A 25490-nucleotide genomic window follows, 5' to 3' on the forward strand; every position below is an offset into this window, starting at 1 on the left:
CTTTTCAAAGCCGCCATCAAAACACAGCAGGGGTCTTTTTTTTTTCTTTTTTTTTTTTAAAGGATCGGAGGGGTTAGTTTACAAAAGCTTTGTAAACACAACTCGTCCACTTTCCGTATCCAGTATTGCTGTAAATTCCTCCCAAAAGATGCCCGTGGGAGGATCCTTGTTGGGAAGGAGGAGACAGGCTTTTCAAGATTCAGGTGAAAGATTCGAGTTCCTTTTCCTCTTTGTTGCTGCGCATGTAACAGAATAATAGCTCCTAACCTCTAACAACAAATAAAAGTGCAACATTGTTTTGATTTTACTCATAAGGTGCTGATGGCAACAGAAAGTAAAGGGCAGCTGACGGTTCAATCCGACGCCCAATGTGAAGTTACTACAATAACGAGCGACTCGATCTGAAGCAGCTGCAGCCACATGTGACTTCTGGGCCATTCTCTGCCACAGGAAGTGAAAGCACGGCCTTCTAATGATGCCCAACATGCTCAGAGTGGCCACTGAAATCCCCTCTTCTTCTCAACTTACGATGCATATTTCTTCCCTCTATCGTTCCCGATCGCCGTGCTTCACAACAAGAACAAAGCGCTGACAGACACAGAGGAGTGACCAGTGCTGGAGACAAGCCTTGTAAAAGACTACAAGTGAGCTCAGCTCAGCTAACGACGCATGTTCAAGCTTGTGGCCAGCGAATAATCCAGACGCTCTTTTCAGTAACTGGAGGGTGGGTTCGTCTATTAAAGGGTGAATGATGGAGGAAGAACCCAAATGGAAAGATTGGTTTGGCTGAGCACTTGAATAGCATCTGGGTGGGGGTCTGGCTGTTGGCCTATTGGAAGACTGCTTCCTACTTCCTGAAACGAAGCAATTGCATTAGGCGAGGCTCAACATAATCTTCCTCTTTGAGTTTCAACGTTTTATCTGCAAGAGGGACCTCAGTCCGTATTGTAATCCAACGTCTGCACTCGGCTTGTCCTCACATTACACTCTCCAAGCCTTCCCCTGAACACCACGAGGAAAACACAAATGCAAACAAGATCAAAAAAATAAAATAAAAAAATGCAGGGTGCAGGATGTTGTGTTAGAGGCAAAAAAAAATAATAATAAAATAGCCGTATTCCCACATAAACAAAAAATATGAAAATGTAATGACTAGGACACTGGCTTGTAACAACACCCTTATCATCCAAAGTAACACATGAACAGAACTCAGAGGAGAGGTTAAATGTAAACGAACGATGTTTCTTTTTCTCTTTTTAGCTGCAGTGTGGCACACTACTGAAAGAGAGAGGAACAGACAGGGAGGGATGAGGAGAACGGATGAGGGAGAGTGATACGAAGCCATCACAGCACCTTATGAATGCAGCCACTCGATGGTTTTCCCTCTCCGTCACTTCTTTTCTCCACCCTGCTCCCCGCTTGCCCAACCCCTCCCTTTCCCATGTGCCTCTGTGCCCCCGTCACTCCTGGAGGCTATGACAGGATAGTGGTGATGAAATCATAAAACCTCTTGGAGTACTGCTCCGGGTTCACTGTCGAGATCTCTGCTCCAGCCTGCAGAGTTCACACAGACACATTAGACATAATAAAAACAGTTTATACATGTTGGGGTGATGTTCCTTTAAGCATATGAACCTAAACAGGTCTCAGTCGCTACGCACCCCATGCTTGACAGTCTTGGCGGCGTGGGCAGCTTTCTTCTTGGCATCATAATGCTGCAGGATGTCGATGACAGCCATGAAGTAAACCTCCTTCCTCGGGGCACCTGGAGGTCAAAATGAAATCTACAGCTGAATATGGATTCTCTCTTCAGTAGCATGAAAAACTTATCTGACGGAGGGATTGTTGGACGAGAGTGAAAGAAACAGCAGCCAGTAGGGGGAGCTCTCTGTACTATGTGAAGCAGTAGATGGCTCACACAACTCTTCAAATTCAATGAGTTAATGAAATCACATTACATCCTGACTGTAAAGCCATGATGGCTCGCTACAGCTGTTAATTTATTATGTTTCATACAGTGATACAAACTTTCCCCATTTACATACGACTATGTGCAACAATCTTCACTAATTAGAAAGAAAGTTTAATAACAATTCATGTAGAAGGAAAGATCGCAGGAACCAAACAGTCTCGCACTACTGGTGAAGATTCAGACTTTACTTCCAGGTTTGTGATCAAGAGGAAAACAAGCTCCGATTGTGCAGTCAAGCTGAGCTGCAGCATTTTTCCATTTTGTAGTCACCTAATGCTTTACACATCTAGTCGTTCTTCTTCTTGTTGGGCCAAAACTATTCAAATAACAAAATTTCTTCTCACGGGATTGATTCTGCAAGAGGTGTGCCACTCACTTTCATTACTTTTGATGGCATAGACATCGATGGTGGGGTCAAACTCTCCAGGTGACAGAGGCTTGTTGCTATCCAGGGTGTTACTGGGACTGTCGGGGGGCGTCCCAATGCCCCCTCCGTCACTCTCACCCTCGTCCTCTGCCTCGTTGTCCTCGCTCTCCACCTCCTCCTGCTCGGCCCGCTCCACGTCATGGATCCCCACCAGCAGGCTGTAGTCCATAAGCTTAAGCTGGGCCAGAAACTGAGGGATTGGGAAAGATATAACACCAACTGAGTAATGCGCTTAAGGTGGAGGTGGATCAAACAGAGGTGGAGTAGGAAAGAAATGAAGCCCAGAGGAAAATTGACCACCTTCGATCCACATTTCGATTTAAAGCACATACCTCCACGTCTTTCCTGAGCTTCTCAAGGAACATTTTCTTGTTTTCCTCATTAATGTAGATCTTCTGGCCGTCGTTGATGAAATCATTGTCCTTGTAGGTGGGCAGCTCCTTGGCCTGGCCATTAGTATTGGAGATTAGCGACCATTTCAAACATTAAAAACTACAACACAACCTTCAGTACTGCTTTCAGCTGGGTTGGGCAAAAACGTGAAAAAATTCTGGTGCTTGAATGTAAATTCTTCATTCAGAAGATGATAAAAATTAATTATAAGTTCTGATCCATAGCTATATATTAAATCTTGGTGATGGACAATTCATATAATGATTAAAACATTAATATTTAGGAATTAGCTACACCATTATTTGTTTTCTTCACCTTTTCCCCACCAGAATGCAGCATTTAAAATATTGCAGGTAGACAGCACGTAGCTGCTCCACTCTAATGTACTAAGGGGTATTTCAAGAAGCACAACAACAAAGATTAATTCTAACGGTAGACATTAGTTATCATTCTGTGCACGTGAACCTAACGAGCAACCCTGCATGTTGAAATACCCCGTTCATCTTAATGAGGCTTTCAGCCTGTGGTTTGTTGGATAAGCTTGTCAAATTCATCCAAATGGAGCAGATTTTATTGGTAAGTAAAGTTGGCTGTTAAAAGTCACAAGCAGTCTTGTCTCCAAACCAAGGCATACCTCGTTTCACACTAAATGTGGCGACTGTGGAAGACTGTGCATGCAGCATGCTCACAGCAGGGTACAGATCCATATGATGCAACAATATGCATATTTAGCATCTTGTTCATATTGAAATAAACTTATTTTACAGTGCCGTAAAAAACAATGGCGCTTTTACTGGCACATTGCACACATATTTACATAGTGATTTAAATGCATCTGTTAGATCCATACACTTTGTGACATGGGAAAAAAGCAGGTCTAACTCAAAGCCATGAGAAGTCATTTCTTAGCACTGGGCAGGACTCTAAAAAGCATCTATGTTTATCAGTTAGAAAGGCATATATTTCTGCCAGAGACCGAGTGTGCCATGATATCTCTTTGAAAGATGCTTTTCAGAAACCAGTTTTGCAGCTTCCATATATATTTTCTCATTCTATAAATCTGTTTTTTTTTTCAGACAAGTTCCCCTTATGAGGTCTACAGGCAGACAGATGGAGTTTCCTATTTAAATGTGTCTATTGGGATCCGTTTTGCTACTTAACAAGGCTACTGCAAAGCTGCCAGCAGCCTGTAGGGGGAAGAGGTGTTATGTGGGGAGGGACGGGACCTAGTTCTGAGTCACTAAGGAAAAAGAGAGCAGGAAATGAGGTAACAGGGGTACAGCAGCAGTTTAGCTACTACAATGTTTCTATGGCAGCAGGAGAAAAGTAGCAACACATACATAACAGCACTTTGTGGCACTAGAATGAGCTCAGACAGCGCACACTAACACACATACATACACATACAGTGTATACAGAGAAACACAGAAATACATCTCACAAAGTAGGACACTTGAGCACATATATATACAGACATGGACCTCCAATTTGCAATAAATATGGGATGTACAACTTGCTTGACTGAACATAGATGCGACATAAAAAGTAAATGAGGACGCAACGTGAGGCTGACTGTAGAAAGCGAGCGTATCCTCTGAAAATGTTTTATAGGTCTATTACCTGAGCAGACGCCTCAAAATTACAACCATCCATCTTTCTGTGAATTCACGTCAACTGTCTAATGTTCTGGCCCAACACATACTAATGGGTTCATTATGTAATAAACTCCTCTCTGTCACACTTAAAGACTCTGTCGGTTGCACTGTCGAAGAGTTTCTCAGTTGCACAGACTGCAATAAGATGCGTCTGACTTGTGACTGGTGAACGCCACTGAGGTAAGTAAGTAGAAAAACAGAAAGATATTATTAGAGGCAGGAAGAAAGGGCGGGTTGTCAATGAGCCTTGCAAAGCATTGTGACAGGAGCTGAATTTCTCCACCACCTCAAACGATTGAAGCAATTTCTTTTGTGTCTCATATCAGCTGCTACTGTAAAGGATCTGGATGTCTTCACAAAGCTTCGCCCTGCTGCAGGATTTGTGGTATGATAATACCGCAAAGTTCCAATATATTTGCAATGTTTGACCTTCCTGATGACGTGTTCATGTGCACATAAATATACAAGGGTTTTTTTCACATTAGTATAATAAGATTTTTAAAGTATGAAGGCAGTTGATTAGTTCAGTTAGTTGCAAATCATCATGTGTATGGCGACAGCCTAAACATGTAAAGTAACATTAACTTTCATGAGGTTATGTAGCTCTGACTATTCTTCATAATTACTAGTTAACATACATAAAAACAAATTGCTCCTGAAAGCAGTTGAGGCGCTTATAAAGTGTTAAACCAGTTGCCAAATCAATTGACAAAACCACTGAACTGCTGAATTCTAAAAGCGGCACATTCAAATACAAATGTACTGCTTTCTAAATATTTTCCTAATTTAGTTGAAAAATGGGCAATAGCTCCCAAAACCAGAAAAAAAAAAAGATCTGAAGGAAAGATATTTGCCATCTTGACAACTCCTCTATACAGGCCTCATGGTTTTTGCCAGTAGCTAGAAAATACACCTAATTTAGTACTGTGGTTTTATTACAACGGTGTTGAGCACACACGGACGAGTCTTTCTTGACAGATTATCACATTTCAATTTGAGTTGACTCACAACTTCCCTGCATGACATGAGACAAATAGCAACGATCCAAGAGACCTCTTTCTTAACTAAAGTTATCCTGCTCTTCCCCCACTGGTTCTCTGGGTTTTAGGAACACGTAGGTGCCGATGAGTGAATGGTGGGAGCAAAATCAACTGTCCGGTGAAACCAAACTTACTAATAAGTTGAGCAAAAGGCGACTGAAAATGGATGGTATGTGCGCAAAATATGGTTTTCAAATGACTCAGAATCAGCTTTGAGGTTACAAAAGAACGGAAAAGTTCGGCCGTACAAAAAATAAAAAATGAAACAAAAAAACCCCCAAAAAAACCAAATAAAAGGAAAACAGTAAAATAAGATTGATTTAATAGATCATGCCTGGTATATGAGCCCTGGTTCTCTTACATCTCTTACGTGTTTCATGGCGCAGTAAAAGCGCGTGGCAATCCGCAGTGTTTGCAGCCTTTGCTGAACGTTACCAGATTTGGGCCGCGGGGGCGCATCCTCTGGTGGGGGTGGCTGCTAGAAAAGGGGGAGCGAGGGAGGGACGGTAGGGGTGGAGGAAAGGAGAGAAGAAAGGAGAGAGGAAGGGAGGGAGGAAGTTGGAAGTAAAGGCAAAGCGTTTAAAATGTAACAGAACACAAGTGTTATTTCAGATTGGTAGAGGGTTGGAAAGGGCATCAGCGCGAAGGGTCTGCGCGACGTTTACAATAGCTGATTCAAGAAAACCTGCACCTCCAGTTAGAAGTCACTAAATATAATCCTTTTTGATAGGTTAGAATATTCTGATTTTATTTATGAAACGGACTTCTGACACTCTAAAAGATTATTTCTACTTTTGGTGGTTTTATGACCGTTTTCTGTCATTTACTTGCAGCCTGGAAACACTACGTCAACTGGGGCTATGCGGAGCAAGCAAACAGCTGTGAACTAATTTGGATACCACAAAACCGCTATTTTGCATCTGATCAGGTGTGCAGCTATTTCTAAAGGGCAACAACTATTGAATATAGGGAAGCATATATAAAAATATGTGCACACGCCCAGTTAGCCAGAGATACCAGTGTGTGCTGGTGAGAAGAGAGGGCATAAAGAAAACAAGAACTCCTCATGGAGATTCGGATTCTACTCCACACATCATTAACCTGAAGATATTTAATGATACAACCCCGACATTGTATAAGTGACAATAGAAAAAACTGATTACATGAATCAATATGTCCTCGATAGATTAGCAACAAATAAAGTAAAGCAACATCAACAACCCAGTATGGTTTGATGAAACTGCATAAAAACCGCAAGACCTGATTTTGTGCTTCAGTTAAGATAATTTGAGAGCAACTTTAGCCGGTTGCGGCAACCCAATAGACAAAACTGTCAGACAGCAGCTACAAGGACCACAAGATTTACTTTTATGGAAAGAAAAATACATGTCATATGTGGATAGAACAGAACATGTCCACAATGGGCAAAAGAATGAGGCTGGTGTTCATACACATCAAGATGTGTTAGAAAAAAAAGTAAGTTCATAAAGGATGCAGAGAAACATTATATACCATGCAGATGCATGCATGAAAGGGAGAGGGCCATGCAGTCAGGAGAGGACCCTGCCGTGCTTGTCGTTTGTGTGTACGTGTAGCGATTCTTTTTGTTCCAGACACACTCGGCATCTTCTGAACAAAAATGTTATGTTTCACCTTCATTTCACATGATTCAATCTCTTCATTGATTTTAGTGCGTGCTGGTCGGGCTAATGTCATCTAATGTTGTGTCCACACACTGGAGCTGAGTGAAAGCAGAGTAATTTAACAGAAACCCACTCAGAATAGAAACTAACTGCAGCCTTTCTTAAGCCGGTCTAGAATAAGGCTTCGCATTTGCTTCCTCTCAATTAAATTTGAAAAAACAAAACAAAAAACAAAACAGAAAAGAAAAAATAAGTCATGTCTCAGAGATCTGTTGTAAGTCAGATGTGACCAAGTGTGATTACATACAATATTTCTGCATTCTGCATGCAAAAGTATGTTATATGTATAGGAGTGAGAAACTTCAACAATCATCTAATTTTACTAATAAAGTAAAGCAACTAAAGAAATAAATGGGAACTAAAACAACTAACAATAGCTTGAGTTACGAGTCAGTGGATAAAGTTTAAAAATCTACTTCATTCATGTCAGTTTAATCTGTTGCGAGAGAGTGAACGGTGTTTCACACACAGCTGTGCTGCAGACAGAAAAGAGGTCACACAGTAGGCTCACGTGTGTTAAATCCTCAGCTGCTTTGCTTTTCCACTCCTCTGTTTTAACCCCAATAATGTTTTGTTTCTTCCTCCATTTACAGAAGGCTATATTTAGTTCAGGGATTCCCTGAAGTCTCCCAAGCCTCACCTCATGGTATTCCACAATTAAACCCCTGTAAATCCTGGTGGAAAGTTCAAACTGCTCTGGGTCAAACGTGTGGCAGCCTCGTATAAAAGCCTTACCAGAAAACAACCTTTGCGATGCAAAAAGTGAAGACATTTAGTGGAAACAAAATCCTTACAGACCTCCATAATCCCCTTACAATACTGCTGAGCTGACAAACTGTTCTCCAAAGTCACAGCGTTCAAGGGCGATGTCAGCAGCTTTCATCACTCGAGGACAAAGCCTATTTCTGTCTCAAATAAAACTATTTATATCCGGGAGCGTAACAATCCTAATTTTCAGCTTACGCCATATCAACTGAGAAGAAACAGCAAAAGACAACTGGTCGGGTACACAATTACTTAATTTTTGGCAGGTGACTCTGTGCAAGCAGCCAAAAGCCAAAAACTTGAGATAGGCAGCGTCTCACATCGAAATGAAAACACGCCCATTGCTATCAAACACACATAAATCTTCCTCATATAGACGCTTCACCCATTCAGACACACAGCTACAAAGAAAAAACATCACACAGAAGACAACTCGGAACATCAGACAACAACTGACTCGACAATACGAACTCTCAATCCAGCACACACCACAGTACACAGACACGCGCACAAACACACCCCTATGTCTCTCCCACACACACACACACACACACACACACACACACACACACACACACACACACACACACACACACACACACACACACACACACAGACAGCAAGCAGGGGAACTGATGGAACAGCAGAAGCAAGGTTAGAGGGGGATGTGGCAAATAAAAGAGACACGGATAGCGTGCAGTGGCTACAAAAGAAATGGAGTGATGAAACAGGTGCTAACTGAAGGAGATGGATATTTGCTCCTGTCATCCCCACCCAAAGGGAAACAAAGGTAGACGTTGTGTTAGTTTGGCCATTTGGGTGTTGACAGTAAGCTTCAAACCATTTGAAGCTGTGTCGCTTATTGGAACCACTGGTTGTTTTCTCCATTATTTCACCAATTACCTACAGTTCAACCAGAAAACCTGATAAATAAATTTGACAGACAGCTAGCTACATGACATTGTTGAAACACTTTCAGTTTTTTTTGGTGTATTAAATAAATGTTCTTCAGATACTGAACGATTTGACATTTATGATATCAACGAAGCTCCTGATGGACGGAAGGACGTTTTCAACTTCAACAACAAGAAAAACGGCTTTAAAGTGGAAATACAGGAAGTGAATTATGATGTTGTATTTCCTCTAAATGTACAGAAAATAGGAAACTGCTTCACTATGGCTACAATAAAACAAAAACATATGCAGCTTGTGTGTAGATGCTTAACACAGTAATGGTTGTGTGGATTTATATAAAATTTAGACATCAGCTCTAAGAGACAAGTGAGGTCAGAACGTTAAAATATTTACTGCACTTTTCGAATGGTGATGTAGATTTTCTAGTTCCTTTGAACACTTCACTGAGTGTCAGATGCATTGGTTTAGTTTCCTTTTATACAACCAAAACAGTGTATATAAAAAATAATACAAATCTGAGTTTAAACATGTGTGAATATGTGTGATTGTTGGTCCTGGTTCACAAGAGACGACTGTACCTTCTCCTTGTCACTGGCCTCTCTTGCCACTGTAGAACCCTAAAAAGATAATAAAGCCAAATAAATGAACAAAAACAGAATATGTGTGACTTAATTTACATCAAACCCTCTTTTGGAGACTTGTTAATAAGCAACTGCTTTTTAAATTAGAACCACACTTTGAAAATGTATTCATTATCAGGAATGATTCTCAAAGGCCCAGGTTTGTACAAGACACTTTATCAAATAGGTGAACTACATCCACAAAGGTGTCTGGACTTGGAGAATTCAAAACGGGATAAAGAGTGACTCGCTTTCTAATTTGCATAACTGCACAACATTATCAGACAAGGTTCCTTTCCTCGTTTCCCTTTATCTTGTTCTGTGCTTTCCTCCCCGTCCTCCTACCTTGAGGTCGTATTTTTTGAAGACAGAAAGACGGTGGGAGAAGACATTGCGTGTAACAATCATGTAGGTCTCGTCTCCATCCACGGTGAGCCGGTACATCCCCAGAAACTGAGGGAGGAGGGTGTTGCCATGGCACTCCACAATGAACTACCAACAGAGAGTGAGGAATACAAATTCATGATCCTGTTCTAGTCACAACAGATGCTAAGGGCTTACACCAGAGGTGTAACCATAAGAAATGAATCAGAATAGTTGATAAGATGCAGCTATTCAAAGATAACCTAATTTTGTTCTGTGGTCAACTATGAACTAAGGTAGCAAGGTCTAAAGCTGAAATGAAGCTATGAGTGTAAGTCTGTGCTTGACAGAAAAAAACCTGGCAATTTTTACATAAATCCGATGAAAACAATTAAGTGTTTCCATTTCAAGACACTACTCAAAGAATGATTGCTTTCACCTGATGGTATTTCTTTAAGATGTTATGCATCTCGGCCACGTCCTCGCTGCTGATGGTCTTGATGACGTAGCGCTTATCATAAGAGGTATGGAAGCGGGCCCCACTCCGTCCCTGGGCCTCACTATTCAAGGGAGCACTGCGTGTCAAAGAGTTCTGCAGACATAGAGAAAAGACAACAAATAAAAAAAGTGACCGTAGTTGGTAAACACACTGTAATAACATACTTACGACATAGATTTTACATTTGGATTTTATTATCTCACCACATTTTAGAAATAGAAAGACTAAGAAGCCACATTTCCATTTCATGATTGAAAAGGGAAGCTTGCAATTTCTGGGCAGGGAACAGTTAAAGGAAAAGCTCTTGAACTGTATTTGGAAGCAGCTTGTCCTAAATCTGCCTTCTTATTGTCTCACCTCCTCCCACACGTCAGTCTAAACATATGAGGTTCTGACCTTTGCGTATGCTGTCTGTCCAAAGCTACACACAGACACAAACAGCTGCTGCCCAGACTTTGGAGCTCCAAAGTAACATGATCCAAAACCCCTGGCTCAGTGCCTCATTCTCCAAGAATTCCTCAGATCCCTCCCCTCACTTCAACCCTCAGCATCCATTGCTGTGGTGCAAAGTGAGAACTCACTTTTGAGGTACATGAAAAATAAAATATTCTTTATTTGAGTACAATTAAAGTGTGTTAAAGTATTGTTTCTTGGGGTTTCTAAAAAGATTAAAGAAGCTTCGATGACTGGATTAGCCAGTATCACAACCTGAAATTGTTCAAAAGAAAGTAAATGTTACTTCAAAGTATTATTCTAATATTGTGTGGTCATTTGTTTAAGCATTCAGTTCCTATGATGTGAAGAAAAACACTGTAGAATTAGTTAGAAGTTACAACACCAGGCTGAAACTGCCACAAGTCCAAGAAGAAAAAAAAAAAAAAAAAGATGACAAGTGGCTGCGGTACGAACGTCATCCAATTCCATTGGTGTGGTCAGTTTCTTAACAGCTCTGAATGCCCACTCACTGCAGCCAGCTGTACCCTAATGTAAACATGAGAGACGGACAGCTGCACTGAGCTGGGACACAATGACCTCCAAATACTGCCAACTCACTGACTGCGCTGGGAAATGGGGACTTACTAGGAAAGAGTGAATAATAAAAGGAAGAGAAGCAGTCGGCGAAAACAGAAGAGGGGAGAGGAAAAAGCACAATAATCGGTTCTGAAATTACAGTGTGTTTGTATATTCATCAGATTTAGTGCGTACATGAGTGGTAACTGGCTGCTTCATATTTTGCCAGTTCGCACTGATGAAGTAGTAAAAGGTAGTAAAAAAGGAAGTTGACCCAGAAGTGATAGTGAGGATAGGCTCTCATGAGATTAGAGAAAAAGTACAGTAATTGATTATACCAAGAAGTCCTGATCGTCGATGCCAAACCTCTCCCTGAGGTTTCGAAACACCAGAGGGCAGTACTCCTTGAACTTGAAATGGCTGGGCATGTTTTCCCTGTGTGCACACAAATATTGAAAACACAAGGAACACAGTTTATCAGGCAGCTGAGTTTGCTAAATTTTCAAACTTGTCAGGAAAACACACAGAATACAGTGTAATTCCCGAGATGGTGAGAACTTTATGTAATATACTTATAAGGATCTTACTTGTTGAAGAGGTGGTTGTCCACTTTAATCTTAGAATATGCCTTGAAGTCATCTGGCATGAGCATGATGGGAATTTGAACATGGCTTAGCTCATTTATCTGTGAAGGAAAAAAAACACAGGGGCGGCAGAGATTAGTGAAGTATCTTCAAACCCAAAGCAGCCTGAAGCATGTCGCTGAGCACTTCGAACAGCACAGGCATTAGTAATCCCCCCCAAAAAGATATGTTGATTATTGAAAAGATTCTTGCAATGCAGATTTAATTGTTCCATTTTTTTAATAGATTGTAAAAAAAAAATCCCTCAGTTGAAGGATAGTGACGATAGAGAGACAAGCGTCATCTAATATAAATAACACAATACAAACAACAATGACAGTGACCATTAGTTGAAAACGTCAGAGGCCACATTTCATGACATGGCAATTGTTTCATGTCCAACTGATGTTATACTGTTATAACAAACAACCTCTCAACACCCACCTTCAACATCTGTTTCAAAGATAAAGAAAATGTTGAGGAAACATATTTACAATTTTATCTTGTTGGGAAAGTCACTGACACATTTTATCAAATAAAGAGCATGGCCTCTCCACTGATGTTTTTCCTCTCCAGCAGAATTGAAACATGAAATATTCTTGTGCATAAAACCTGCATTTGTGCATCCTGTCCACCTGTCACATATGTGGTTCAAATCATTTTTCCTGACACTTGGCATTTTCCAGTCTTTTTGAACTTGCCGCCTGCACCATCTGTTTGACAGATTTTCACCCAGGTTCCATTCTGCTGGGAGACCCTGAACTTGTTTTCAGTCATGAATTTAAATCCTCTGTGGTACTAAACCACACAGGGCCTTTCTGACAACCTGCAGGTTGAACTGTATAAACGGGACCCTTGAATGAAGACAGTTGATTGCAGGACAGTCAGAATCAGAATCATTTTGTGGCCAATTGTCTTAAAAACAAATGTGATTATTTTCATTTTATATAATTTTTTATAATCATTTTATATCAATACTATATAGTAGGTCACAAATCTGATAAATTGTCCGATCCAAGTGTTTCATATCTGAGTATTTCGATAGCAACACCACCTAATGAAAGTTTTATGCTTCATAGAACATCTCATAAGCTTTTTTATGATGCATTTTAATAGAACCCAGCGAAATATAACCTTTGGCAGACTTTGGGAAGGACCGGCAATCACACATTTTCATATGAAACCTCACCACTAAATACAGTAAACAGCCATCCAGATGCACTTTATCCAAGTTTGGGACCACAATAGACAAGAGCCCTAATGCAGAGACAGTAAATCAAGTACATTCACACATAATATATATTTAGTGTCACCAACAAATCTGACAGACGAAAATCCAGCCAGGCTCAACAAAAACATCAAAGCTGACAAAGTAAGGTCTTAGCCTGGAATCAAAGCCACAGGACAACATCGCTGAACAATGCAACACTATTTACTCATCTATTAAGTATAAAAAAGATCAAAAGACAAATCAGGTGATAAAACATACACATCTGGCCATAGGTTTAGAATTGCATTAATAGTATGATCAAACATCTGGACATGAAAGAGACAGTGCAGCTTTTACAGTTGAAAAACAAAAGAAGTCATTAAAGTTGGTGATATGAGACAAGTGTAAAACTTGGCACGTGGCAGAACAATAAGAAAAAAGTAAGAATACAAATTACGAGAGTGAACTTATGTCCTCACCTTTTTTTTTATCCTCAAACTAATGAAAATGAGCAGATGCCAAGTTATTTGGGCAAGTTTATAATTCATGCCAAGCATTTAGTTCGGGGTCATAAATCAATACCAATCTTAGGAACAGACCACTATGTGGTGTGAGCCGCTCAGAGATTACATTTTCCACAATGGAAGCCCTACAGCTTTGGAGGACAGCTAGGAGGAAAGGGCAAGTGGGAACGCTGCCAGAGCTGCAGAAGCATCAAGGTGTTTTGAAGTGTAAAAAGACAAGCCGGGAGAACAAGTGGAGACACAGTACATTTGTTTCTGCCTGGGCATCTCAGGAAGTATGCCAGACCAGATGACATGTCACATCTATGAGTGACAGTCGCTCAGGCCATCAAGATAATCTCAATATCCTGCTGCAGTGTGGGAAGCACTGCTTTTTGATAATCTTCTTCTTTGAATGCAGCAGAGAATCAATGACCTGTTCAATGCCCAAATTGTGTCAGCAGATGAACAATTGAGGGAGTGGAAAATCTGAATGATCAACACAAAAACGGACATCTCACGATCCAACACACAGCAGGGCTTCGAACACCTCAGGTACATGGCAAGAGTTTCACCGTGGAGCTGGCTATGTTTCACATTGCGAGATTACGTAGATCTGACATTTGTTATGACTCAGACACAGCTTGATGCACATATGATGTGTGTGGATGCTTGTGTGTGTTTGCCTGTGTGCATGTGTGTGTTGTTGGCTGCAGGCAGGGTGCCTGGCAGGTTTCTTGAATCTATTAATAACCAATCATTCTAACCAAGCATACTTGTAGGTGTACTGAATAATACTCAAACTTCGATTGACTGCAACACAAATTGTTCTCGTTTATCTACAGCAGAGTCCGAAATCTTATTTAGGTTTCATGCAGTGATTTCTCTCACACTGGACTTGGTGTCATGTTATCACAACTGTAGTAGTGACCTTCGACGAGGTAGAGTACATTGTTGCCTAGTAAATCTGCAGGATGGCGTTTGATGCACACACCCACCCCAGACTGACTCTTGGAATCATTAGGCTGAAACATTTTCTTTAAAGCAAATCAGATCTTATTTTTGTTTACGACTAAAAGCGTTCACTGCACTGATGTGAACCCTGTTATTACTACTAAGGGGCTGACCTTGGAAGAGCACCTACTTAAGCTTGTGGCCACTCAAATTACTTCATTCCTGTGGCTCACTTGCACTGCATTAAGTTGTAGCGTCTTAACCTTAAGAAGTCCTGATTAGTCAACAACAAGTGACTGACAGGTTAACGGCACAGTCAGAGACGTGCAGCTACCTTTCCCCCTAAATATTTTGTTGAGAACGTATTGCAATGTGTTATCTGAGCCTTTCTGAGCGACTGGAGAAATCTGTCCAGCAGGTAGGCGAGATGAATAACGTTGCTGATGACAGAAAAACTGTCGGCAGAGCTGTCAAGATTATTAATAGACTATTTTAACCCTTCCTGTGGAAGTAATGGCATTTGTGTTCAAAGTATATCGTCCCGGTACTGCAGGCAGTGTTTTCTGGCAGCGTTGGTGCACAGCAGATTGAAGTCGCTCGCTATAAAAGCAGTTAAACACAGCTAATATCTAGGACAGGAGCTGGCAGGATGTCGCAGTATGCTGATGAAAGGAAGGCAAAGAGGCGGTGGGAAGCAGAAAATCTATGAGACAGATTTAAGATGCACTAGACCCACTGTAAAACTAACAAAAAGCAATTCATTATTTCTTCAATGTCGTCGGCCTCATCAATTATTCCAGCTTGTGCTTAAATAAGGAACGCCAACTTAATGGCATCGACTGATCAAATGTAAATGAATGCTGAACTCCACAAGATGTAATGGCATCTAAATCTCTGCCTTTGTCCACTGCCTCAACACACAAATCACAAATAGGCTCAGCACACATGCAGTAACTGAACAGTTACTGAACAAGACAAAGCTGTTTTAGTGGATGCAGCACTAGAATATTCTGGGTTACAGCTACAATGAACTTATAAACAAATCTGCAATTATTTCAAACATTAAACAACAAATTTTTCAAAAATAAATGCAGGAGATTATTTTTAGAAGAGAGCACACCAAGTCAAGACAGCGGGAGAAAACAAAGAAAACATCACTACAAAAGTAAAAGGTGTGAATAATATGGAAAAAATATATTAACGAGCTCAGAGCAATGAGATCTAAGCCAACAGATGCTATAGCCAAGCTTGTTTTGACACTCTGGTGTGACAGGCACCGACGTCACGGTGATGTTACAGAACAGATGCATCCTGGGTACTCGGTAGGGAGATGTCACCTCACCAACAAAGCTGTGCTTCACACAATAGCAGAGACAATGCTTGATGTTAGCACACACATAAGTCTGCGAGAATGTCGGTGTAAAGCTATGAAAAAGAAACACACAGAAAGGAGGTGAACATATCAATCTTTGAGAAAGAAAGACAATGGATGTCCTCAAGTTGACAAACCCTAAATTTCAAAGCCCATTTTGTATCATTTCCTCTGGGTGCCAAAGGAGATTGTTCCTGTCATGACACTTTGCTTTGACAAAACCAAGGAGCATGCGAGTGTCAAAGTCTGTGACAATGCAACACATTTCATAACACCATTATCACCAATCAAGATTTTGACAGTCACTATGATTTACCAGTTTTTGACTGATAGAAAGCAGGAAGCTGTTTCACACGGTCACTTCCTGTTCGCAGGCAGTACTTTAATTGCATAAAGTAATGTGTTCCTTTAGTAAGTAATGTACTTCCTACTCTTGCCAGGACTTTTATTATGAGCCGTATACTCCCCTGTTTAGTTTCATCTGATGCATGCGATATCTCATCTTATCTTGCAGCTATCAAATTTGCAGACAAATTTCACACTGCCACTTCCTTTTTGTCTCCTTGGTGACAAAGACTGGTTTTCCGGCCCAGAGTGAAGCAAGTGTGTGCTGTTGCTCCATTGGGCAGGAAGTCAATGAGGAGAACGTGCACTGTCAGCAGCCTGGCACGGCCCTATCTTTGTAAAAAATTATACACGACTCCCTACTAACAGATGACACTTAGTAATAGCACACAGGGGTGGAAAAAAAAAAAGAGAGTAAACTTATTCTCAGCTTAAAAAGGAAAGTAAATGGACCAACACATCTTAAAAATCCTTTCTAATTCCTCACAACACTGTCACTGATATGCAAGAAACCAGTAAAATACCACATCAGTGCAAAAGTATTGTAGTAATTTGACAGTACTTTTCTTTGCGAAGGTCACTGATCATCCATTTGGCGTCAACCTACATTAGTCTTAAGGCTAAACACAGAAGCTCCAGTTTGGTTTGTCTTTATTTCAATAGTTTCTTTAAAATATCATATAATTCACTCTAAATTTAGAAAATCTCTCGGAGAAAATTGGGTCAGTTTGAGCATGACACAGCAGGACGTTTGTAGACACGTTTGACAACCTTTACTGTGTGCTACTTACATCTTTTATAAAACAGTATTTAAGTGAGAAAAAACCATGCTCTCTTCCTCCTTTCTAATCATGTGGCTAACATACATGGTGGTGTAATGTTTAGCACACTTATACATTAAGATTATCTCCAATTCCAGGCCATACTTGAGAAGCCATTCTGTGAAGAACTTGTATGTTCTCGTGTGTGTGGGGTTTCTTCAGGAACTTGGGTTTCCTCCCACAGTCCAAAGACCTGCAGTTGAAGTTAGTTGGTGAGTGAAATTATGTGTAGAACAGCCAGCCAGCAAACAAACCAAATCCTGTGACTCTAAGTTGCATAAAGTCGGATCAAAAAATGAATGGATGAATGCAACACCTATGCATACGTTAGAGTTCAACCTAAACAATACTGCACATTTCACATAAATAAACCCCACAAATGTTAAAGCAGAAATTTATTCTGGACCACCTAAAATATTTAGGCATACCCAATAAAGTGCTTGAAACAAAGTGCTGCCTACTTCACATGTTCATCTTCTCACCATATGTACTGGAAGTGTTTTACCATTAACTGCTGTGACGTGAAGGAAATCTGCTTTGGTTTGATATGTGTGCATACTTTATTCACATATTGAGGCTCAAACACTTAGCTGTATAGGGACAAGAAAATACCACATTTGAGTATAGGGGAACCCCCCCCCCCCCCCTCAGGAACAACTATTAGCAGTGGGTGTTTCTCTAAAATGCCAATAGAAACACGGTGTAGTATTAAGGTACAAAACGGCTTGAGATCTCTTCTTAGGTTATTTAATTATGAATAGACTTGCTAAAGGACTTTGTTGAATAAGACTGGACTATTTGTCATGTGTTATGAGTGTAACATAATAATGTATTAAAATGTATGCAGGTCATGGTTACCCTCCTGCCCTTGGAATTTTGTATAGAAGTTACTGTGAATCACAATTGTATGCGCAACTGAAACACTGACACTGTACCAATATGAAACACTGATTAGAGGACAGTTTTAAGACACACATGTACAAAACAAATCACAAAAGTTTACCAACAAATTATTAGGGTCAAATTACATTACAGAAAGGAGACCAACTTTCAGACAGTCAGCTGTGCCCTACTATAATTATTCGTACAATACTGTGAAGCATATGGCTCTAATTTAAATCGTTACTGTCTGGTCATGATTAATTTGGCAATTATTTGGAGGAAATTAGGTTTTGCACTCAAAACAAAAGCTGTGCCACAACATTCATCAATATGTTTGCACAACCTGTGAATTTTCACTGTGTAATAGATCTTAGCTGTGTCTTCTCCATAGGGAAAACTGAAACATCATTGGATGTTACACAAGTAAAAGAAAAAAAAAGTGACCATACACAAAGCAGGGAAGATAAGAGTAAAGTAGATCAGTTCCTTGTCCGCTCCGAGGAGAGGTCAAAAATAATGAGGACACATAGATGATAAAAGTAGAGCAGAGGAAAGGTAGCAGGCCAACTGTGTGTATGAGAGACAGAGGAAGAGAGCCAGAGAGACAAACAAACAGCACCCTAGATGAACTGTACCTTAATGAGCTTGAACAGCTATATTTAATTTTGTTGATGAGTATAAAAGCTGACAATGACATCAAAACAAAAGATTCTAGCACTGAAAATAAAATACAGATAATGGAAAATTGATAAATTGATTCATTTTGTAAATGTTTCTTTTAAAATTTGTGCTAAACATCCTGTTTAGGCAGATAGAGGAAGGCCATTCTCTTTATATTGTTTTGCAGGTTGCAAAGTAAATTGTGACGTTGATTTCAACTTTCAGCAGTTCTGAAAGAAATATAATCAACCTCAAACAATACTTTTTTCCTTCGAGTACTAATGGTTTCTTTATAATCAATTTGCGGCAATTACATTGTTTTTTTTTGTTTTTTTTTACCCCAAGTCAGATTTTACTACCCGTCAAAGTTGTAGCATCATAGTATTTGAGTAAGACACCTGCGGGGCAATTAAAAGCTTAGTCAAGCCTTGAATTGTGAGACGTCTGCGAAAACAGACAGAAACAGCTTATGCAAGTCTATTTTTGTCCGTTGCTGTCAGTCAGTCAGTCACTCTCACGCACACATACATACACACGCACCAGTGCTAAAGAAAGAAATTGAGTCTTCAGGTTTTAGATTACAGTTAACTGCCAGGTGGAGTTTGTTACCTGAAAAAATGTCTGTCACATGAAATACAGTACAGCAGTTATGATTCCTTAAGTAAAGATATCTTAGAACGATGTAAACAACAACATAATATGACCTACCCAGAAGAAATAAAATCAATAACATCCACTCCATAGCTCTATGTTTTATAACACAAACAAAATAAACATTTCACTTTAATGAAAGAACTGATTAAGAGTAGCCTAGCAATGTTAGGAGCAACCACATTCTGAAGATGCGTGCAGTAAAAGGTTACATCTCTTTATTTGAAGTGCTCAGAATTCTTTCAGTCTGAAACCAGGTCTGACTTAATATAAAGCATTTCTATAGGTGACTGCGCGTGTGTTGGACTTCACCCATTGTTACACCATTCCAAACGTTGCCGCATTTCAGTATTAACACAAAGTGCGAATGGTGCTTTAGTGAAATAAGTTCAATTATGTTTTATGAATTTTGGCATCACCTTCATACTGGAGTACTGGACCTCATCGTGCCGCCAATACAGTGTGTAATGAAGAGAAAAGTGCAAAGTCAGCATTGCCTGAGGGCTGCATACATTTGTATTGCAACGGACAGGTGCATATCCAAAATGATCACTGCAGACAGGTAAAGATAATTACAGTCAACGCTATTTCTTTAGCCATCAATGGATGCAAGGAGCCAAAGGACAGCCACTCACACAAGCAGGTAAGGAAAATGTTTGTGCAAATGCACAAGATGCCTTCACAAGTTCTTCTATCTGTTGTTTCGTCGGGGTGCCAAGATGTAAGGTCCCACTTTTTCTTAGTCATAATCATTGCACATATTAGCTGTAGGTTACTCCTGCAGATATTTATAGAATCAGCCTCTTATGCAATCCACAGACCAGACACAGCTACTCTGAGTCAGGCAGAAAGGTAGAGACATTGAAAAAAGAGAGAGTACATGGGGAGGGGGGACTTAGCCACATTGACAGGATGGCACAAAGGGGGGGGTTCTGATGAAGCCAGCCCACAAAGCTACAGGCTGGAGGGAGTTTAATGAGAGTACTCAAGGGATAAAGAAGACACTAACTGTAACCAACAGAAGCCCAAAGTGAATCGTGAAAGAAAAGACTTGCAATTTATCCTCCTATACAATTTACTGACATAAAGGTTAGAGTCTGTTAGAATAGAAAAGCACAACAACAATCTACTCAATTTTCAGAAAACTGGAATAACTAAAGCTGTATTCCAAACTATGACGTCGATATTTTAAATGCTTCTAATTCAAATTCAGCACTCACACACTCCAAGGGCTTACAAAAAGTTAGACAAGCCAGAATGCCATCCATCCATACTCAGATTAGTAGACATGGAACAATTTTCCACTATTCATAAAAAAAGTCATGACACGAGTCGTTAGGGTGTCAATTGGGTCCATTATATTCCAAACACAGGTATGTGTGGTAGAAGATAAGAGTCACTATTCAATGGGATAAAAGGCGACTCGTTCATAGAATTCACTGTGCTTTTGTTAGGGTGAAAGAGTTCAAGCAAAATCCGTAAATTTCAAACAGCGCCTCCTAGAGAGATAAAATCTACTCTTAATCTGAAATGTCATAGAGACCTAAAGCCTGGAGATGCTTCAGTAACAATGGTGATTCATTTTCCAAATGTTCAAAGTTCCTTTGAGGTTTTGCACCATTTGAGTTTTAATGGTCACTGACAAATGTCTGAAATGTTCTCTGTGACATAAACCCAATTTTTGTAAAAACCACAAGCCACTTAACTTATTAGGACTTTATGGACACTTGTAAAAATTCATAATATAAGAACTGATGGAAAATTTGCTACCTCCATAAGAAAAATATTTTCAGGTCTCTACATAGCTTTAACCTTATAAGCTTTGGAATAAAATACTTGGCTTAACCGAAACAGAATAAATAGAATTGTACTGTCACCAAATTACTCATTAATTTATTTCTAGGATTTCTTTGGTAGTGCATGTTCATTCTCTACACAATCTTTACTTTACTGTGGACATAAAAAGTAACTCTACTTTCTCAGTAATATTCAAAGTACAGCTAGGGAACCAGAGATCTGAACCAATTTCATTTCCAGGAGGTGTGGTTGGGGATGTTTAAGGGTGACAGGCCACAGAGGTGGGGGCTACTTTTTGCTGAACCTGTGTTTGCATGCAGCTTCTGCAGCCTAGTTGCATTCTCCAGCCTCACCCTTCATTCATTCCTTTGCAGTGTCTTGCAGGCTACTTTTTGCATTCTCCTTGTTAAAGTACTCAAACCTGACATTAGCACTTGCAAACTTCCATCGTTCACACCCGCTGGCAATAACTTGGGATCACTCAGTCTGTTGACTTGGCACCGATTATCATTTTGACGCAGCCCTTGGTATGACAAACCGAGTGCCTGATGAAGTGATGAGAAAACAGCAAAGGAAGTAGCCTAAGGCGAGAGAAAGAAATGTGCTAGTGGCACTCCTGGTCTGTGTTATGCAATCAAGAACAGTTTGAACATGTAGATTCTATTGGTGCAGTTTTTTGTGGCTGAAACCCAGCAACTCTCTTCAGCAGGGACTTCTAAGACACCAGAAACAGACTAAATATATGTTATTATGTTAAACTGGATTCTATTAATCATGCAATTAAAAGACAGAAATTATAGCAACTGCTTTAATGTTGAAATCGAAATTCTAAAGGGTTTGTTGGTGTTGCGAAGTTGCTCCAGCCACACTTCAGCTGATGAATGGCCGTGTCAAATATGTTAAGGCAATCTAGTCAAAGAAGTGGACCATGCATCAATCTTCATCCTTCTCTAGCATTTTAAGTGACATTCAAACAGTGCATTAATTATTACTGAATAGACTGAATAGCTCCTGGGACGTGTACCTCTTAAACACTTTACCTTGTCCCCTCAGGCTTAACAGCACAGCCAGGTGACTGTAATCCATCTATGGTCTAAAGCTTAGATAAAGAATAAAAGCTCTGGGTCCTTAGCTCTCTTGGCCTCTCATACATCGGGCTATTCTGAGGCAATGTAATCCAAACTTAACAGCAACCCTTTAACACTGGGGCAAAAATTGAACGCTACAGTTTAAAAGAATAAATAGAATTGGGTAATGACTTAGGAACTGCTCAAGGTGAGGTAAATATTGTTAGTCAAATACTGCATCCTGGAGAATCTGTTGCTGGAAACAGTCAACAAAAAGTTGTGAGTTAAAACATAATTTGCCAATCAAGTATAGTTTGTATGACATTTTATGTTTTGAGAGCAACACACAACAGAAAGCCAAAAGATGTAAAAAAATAAATAAATAAAAAGAAAAAGTGGCTGCTGCATTAACCTCTTTTTGGTTTCTTTTACTTGTTAAAGTGTAACGCATGGAAACACTCGCTGTATAGCCATGCAACCATTATACTGTTGCACTATGACTTTTATGTCGTTATGACTTCTCCTGATGATTTACATTACAACCAGTGAAGCGTGTAAAAAGTGCGTTATGATAACCGTAGGGCTGCACATTGACGTACTGGTTGGTACGCCTGCTTTATACTGACAACATCTCTGGATCAAGGCTGGGTTGGGCTTGAGGGTCTCTGTGTGGAGTTTGCCTGTTCTCTCTGGACGTGCATGGGTTTATTCCATATGCTCCAATTTCCAAAAACATGCATTTCAAAGTAATTATATTTGTTAATGTGATTCTGTCTTTGTGTGTGTGTTTGTCCTGTGATGGACTGATAATCTGTTCAGCGTATAACCTGCCTTTACCCGCTGTCAGCCGAGACGGGCGCCAACTTAGTTGGATAAAGCAGCATCGGGCGTGACAGGACGGAAGTTATAAAGAATCGAAACATATCAACAAAACCTATTAGCAACTATCAAAAATCTAAGTCTGGAGAAAAGAAAAGTCCACAGTTTGTGGGAAGATGAAAAATATTGCAAAGCGACATGTGACCCAGTTGTGGTGTCATTTATTAGCAATGTTTAACAAACTCAACTGCTGTGTCAGTAGGTTTGAAGCTGACTCATTGAGGTAATAGTAAATAGATTTTAATATACAGCTGACACAATATGAAGCCAGTTGAATATTTATACTGCTTCCAGGATGAAGGATGCACAACCAATTTGTTAAAAAAAAGTAGTGTTGATGATACGTTTCAAACTGCGTGACGACAGGCTGACAAGAATAAAGGGAAATAACTTAGAGCTGCAACCTGGAAAATAAGGACCTGAATCGTAATTATCTAATATGTTTTGTACATTAAATACAACAGTTAACATTTTCATTACAGTATTAACTGACTGGGTGCTGCAAGCTTACTTCTTTAGGTTAGATGTTAGAAAGCTACAATCTTAAACACCAGAAAAAAAGAGTGGTGTGTGGGCAACCCAACGCAATATTGTAATAACCATAATATGACTGTGAGACACAATAGAATAATTATGAGCTAAGAGATTAATATAACAATGGAGAAATCTCAACCGCAGTCGATCAATTGTTTTAATATTTTGAATAAATAGAGATAGCTTGAAGGTTTAAACGCAAGTGATTTGATGCCAGAAATATTCGTCTGTTCTCTGGCTGACAAATTCGTGCTCACTTCAACATACTAGTGCTCAGCAGAGAAAATATTCAGTAAAGGGAAGGAAAGAGAGCCCAGAGCAGAGATAAGCTGTCTTGCATGGGAAGATCTGCTCTCTCATGACACAGAGCCCTAGGAGCTTATCCTACATGTGCACAACAGGAAGCCAAAGAGGAGTTTGCAACTCAAAACACACACACACACACACACGAACACACACACACACACACACACACACACACACACACACACACACACACACACACACACACACACACACACACACACACACACACACACACACACACACACACACACACACACACACACACACACACACACACACACACACAATTGTGGGATAGTAATGATTGCAGGCTCAGCTACACAGAGTTCATGATTTGCGATAGGAAGACGGCGCGCTTCGCAGCCACTCGCACATTTGACAGCTGTCATCATGTATTTGTCAAACCAGCTGCAATAACACAAATGTCCATACATGACAGCGAGTGGGACTTAACGTGGGACCTGGAGAGGTCTAGAGAGGGAGAGAGAGAGAGAGAGCTGAGGATGGTCGGAGGGACATTAGGCGGTCTGACTCACCGAATGGTTGACTCCCCACATCACCACGCTGAGCAGAGGGTCGCTGGCACGGAAGAGCTTCACTTTCTGCGCGACGAAGTGCTTTTTCTTCGTCTTCGTCTTGCTCGCAATAGATGCGGCAATGCTGCTCGCCGAAGCCATCTTTTCAAGCAGACTGGTTATTGCAGTCTGTGCGATAATCCCCGACCTAGTGTCTTCAACCAGAAGCTGGCACAGCGGCCACCAGCAGCTCACGACTCAGTAATAGCAGTACTATTCATTTAGCCACGGCTCGCAAAATCAAAGTGACCCGATTGCCCGTCTGCATCCGACGTCCCACGCAGCTCGCGTTACGGTGTGGACCCACACCACGATCGGAATATGAAAAAAATAAAAATAAAATAAAAGACACGGTGTGTTTGAGCTAATACTGCTGATCTCCTCCGCTTCCCCCAGCCCACATCATAAGTCAACACTCTTCCTTCCTCGACTCGTGCGGAGCGATGTCAGCCCTCACTGAGCTGGCGTTAGCATAGCCGCCTAGCCCGCTACTGCTAGCCCGACGGGCAATTTCAGAAAATTAAAACACGCACGGAGAGCAAACAATTTTTTTTAAAAAAATGCGCGAAAGCACGTGACTGGGGCGACGCGAGATATGGCGCGGTTTTAAAAGGAGATATTAAAAAAACGACATGTAAACGACGCTGCAGGGTGTAGCTCCTCGCTAACGCGGCTTCCCTCCGACCTTCGCTCGCCAGCCAGCAGTGCAGTTTAGCCGTTAGCCTGCGAGCTAACTGCCATTAGCCAGCTGCTCGCAGCCAAAAGCGGCTCAGCCCTGCTCCTCCTACACGTTCCTGGTTAGTCCGGAGAAATGACAGGGGTGTATCCTGTCATGTCCGTGCCCTGCTTGAAGCGCAACGCCGACGTGAGTTGAGCGGGTGGTCCTCTCCTCTCCGGCTGCAGCACTGATGTTCATGTGTGCTGCCGTCCACTGACAGCTGGACGGAT

At 40.7% G+C, this 25490-nt stretch overlaps 1 protein-coding gene across 3 annotated transcripts; it reads right to left on the reverse strand.

Annotated features, from left to right (window-relative positions):
- On the reverse strand, positions 1-25490 carry pip4k2aa (phosphatidylinositol-5-phosphate 4-kinase, type II, alpha a). Of its 3 annotated transcripts, none has more exons than XM_080489071.1 (11): positions 24504-25490; positions 11951-12048; positions 11702-11798; positions 10293-10445; positions 9836-9982; positions 9449-9487; positions 5858-5965; positions 2732-2845; positions 2349-2589; positions 1662-1765; positions 1-1554 (listed from the first exon to the last, which is right to left on the reverse strand). In XM_080489071.1, the coding sequence occupies exons 1-11, from the start codon at positions 24642-24644 to the stop codon at positions 1474-1476; spliced, it is 1323 nt and encodes a 440-aa protein (XP_080345197.1). In that variant the 5' UTR covers positions 24645-25490; the 3' UTR covers positions 1-1473. The 3 variants fall into 3 exon arrangements, with proteins under 3 accessions (XP_080345197.1, XP_080345196.1, XP_080345198.1); XM_080489070.1 differs by having other exon boundaries at positions 5849-5965; XM_080489072.1 differs by lacking the exon at positions 5858-5965.

Source organism: Lipophrys pholis (assembly GCF_963383615.2).
Source record: "Lipophrys pholis genome assembly, chromosome: 20".
NCBI lineage: Eukaryota > Metazoa > Chordata > Actinopteri > Blenniiformes > Blenniidae > Lipophrys > Lipophrys pholis.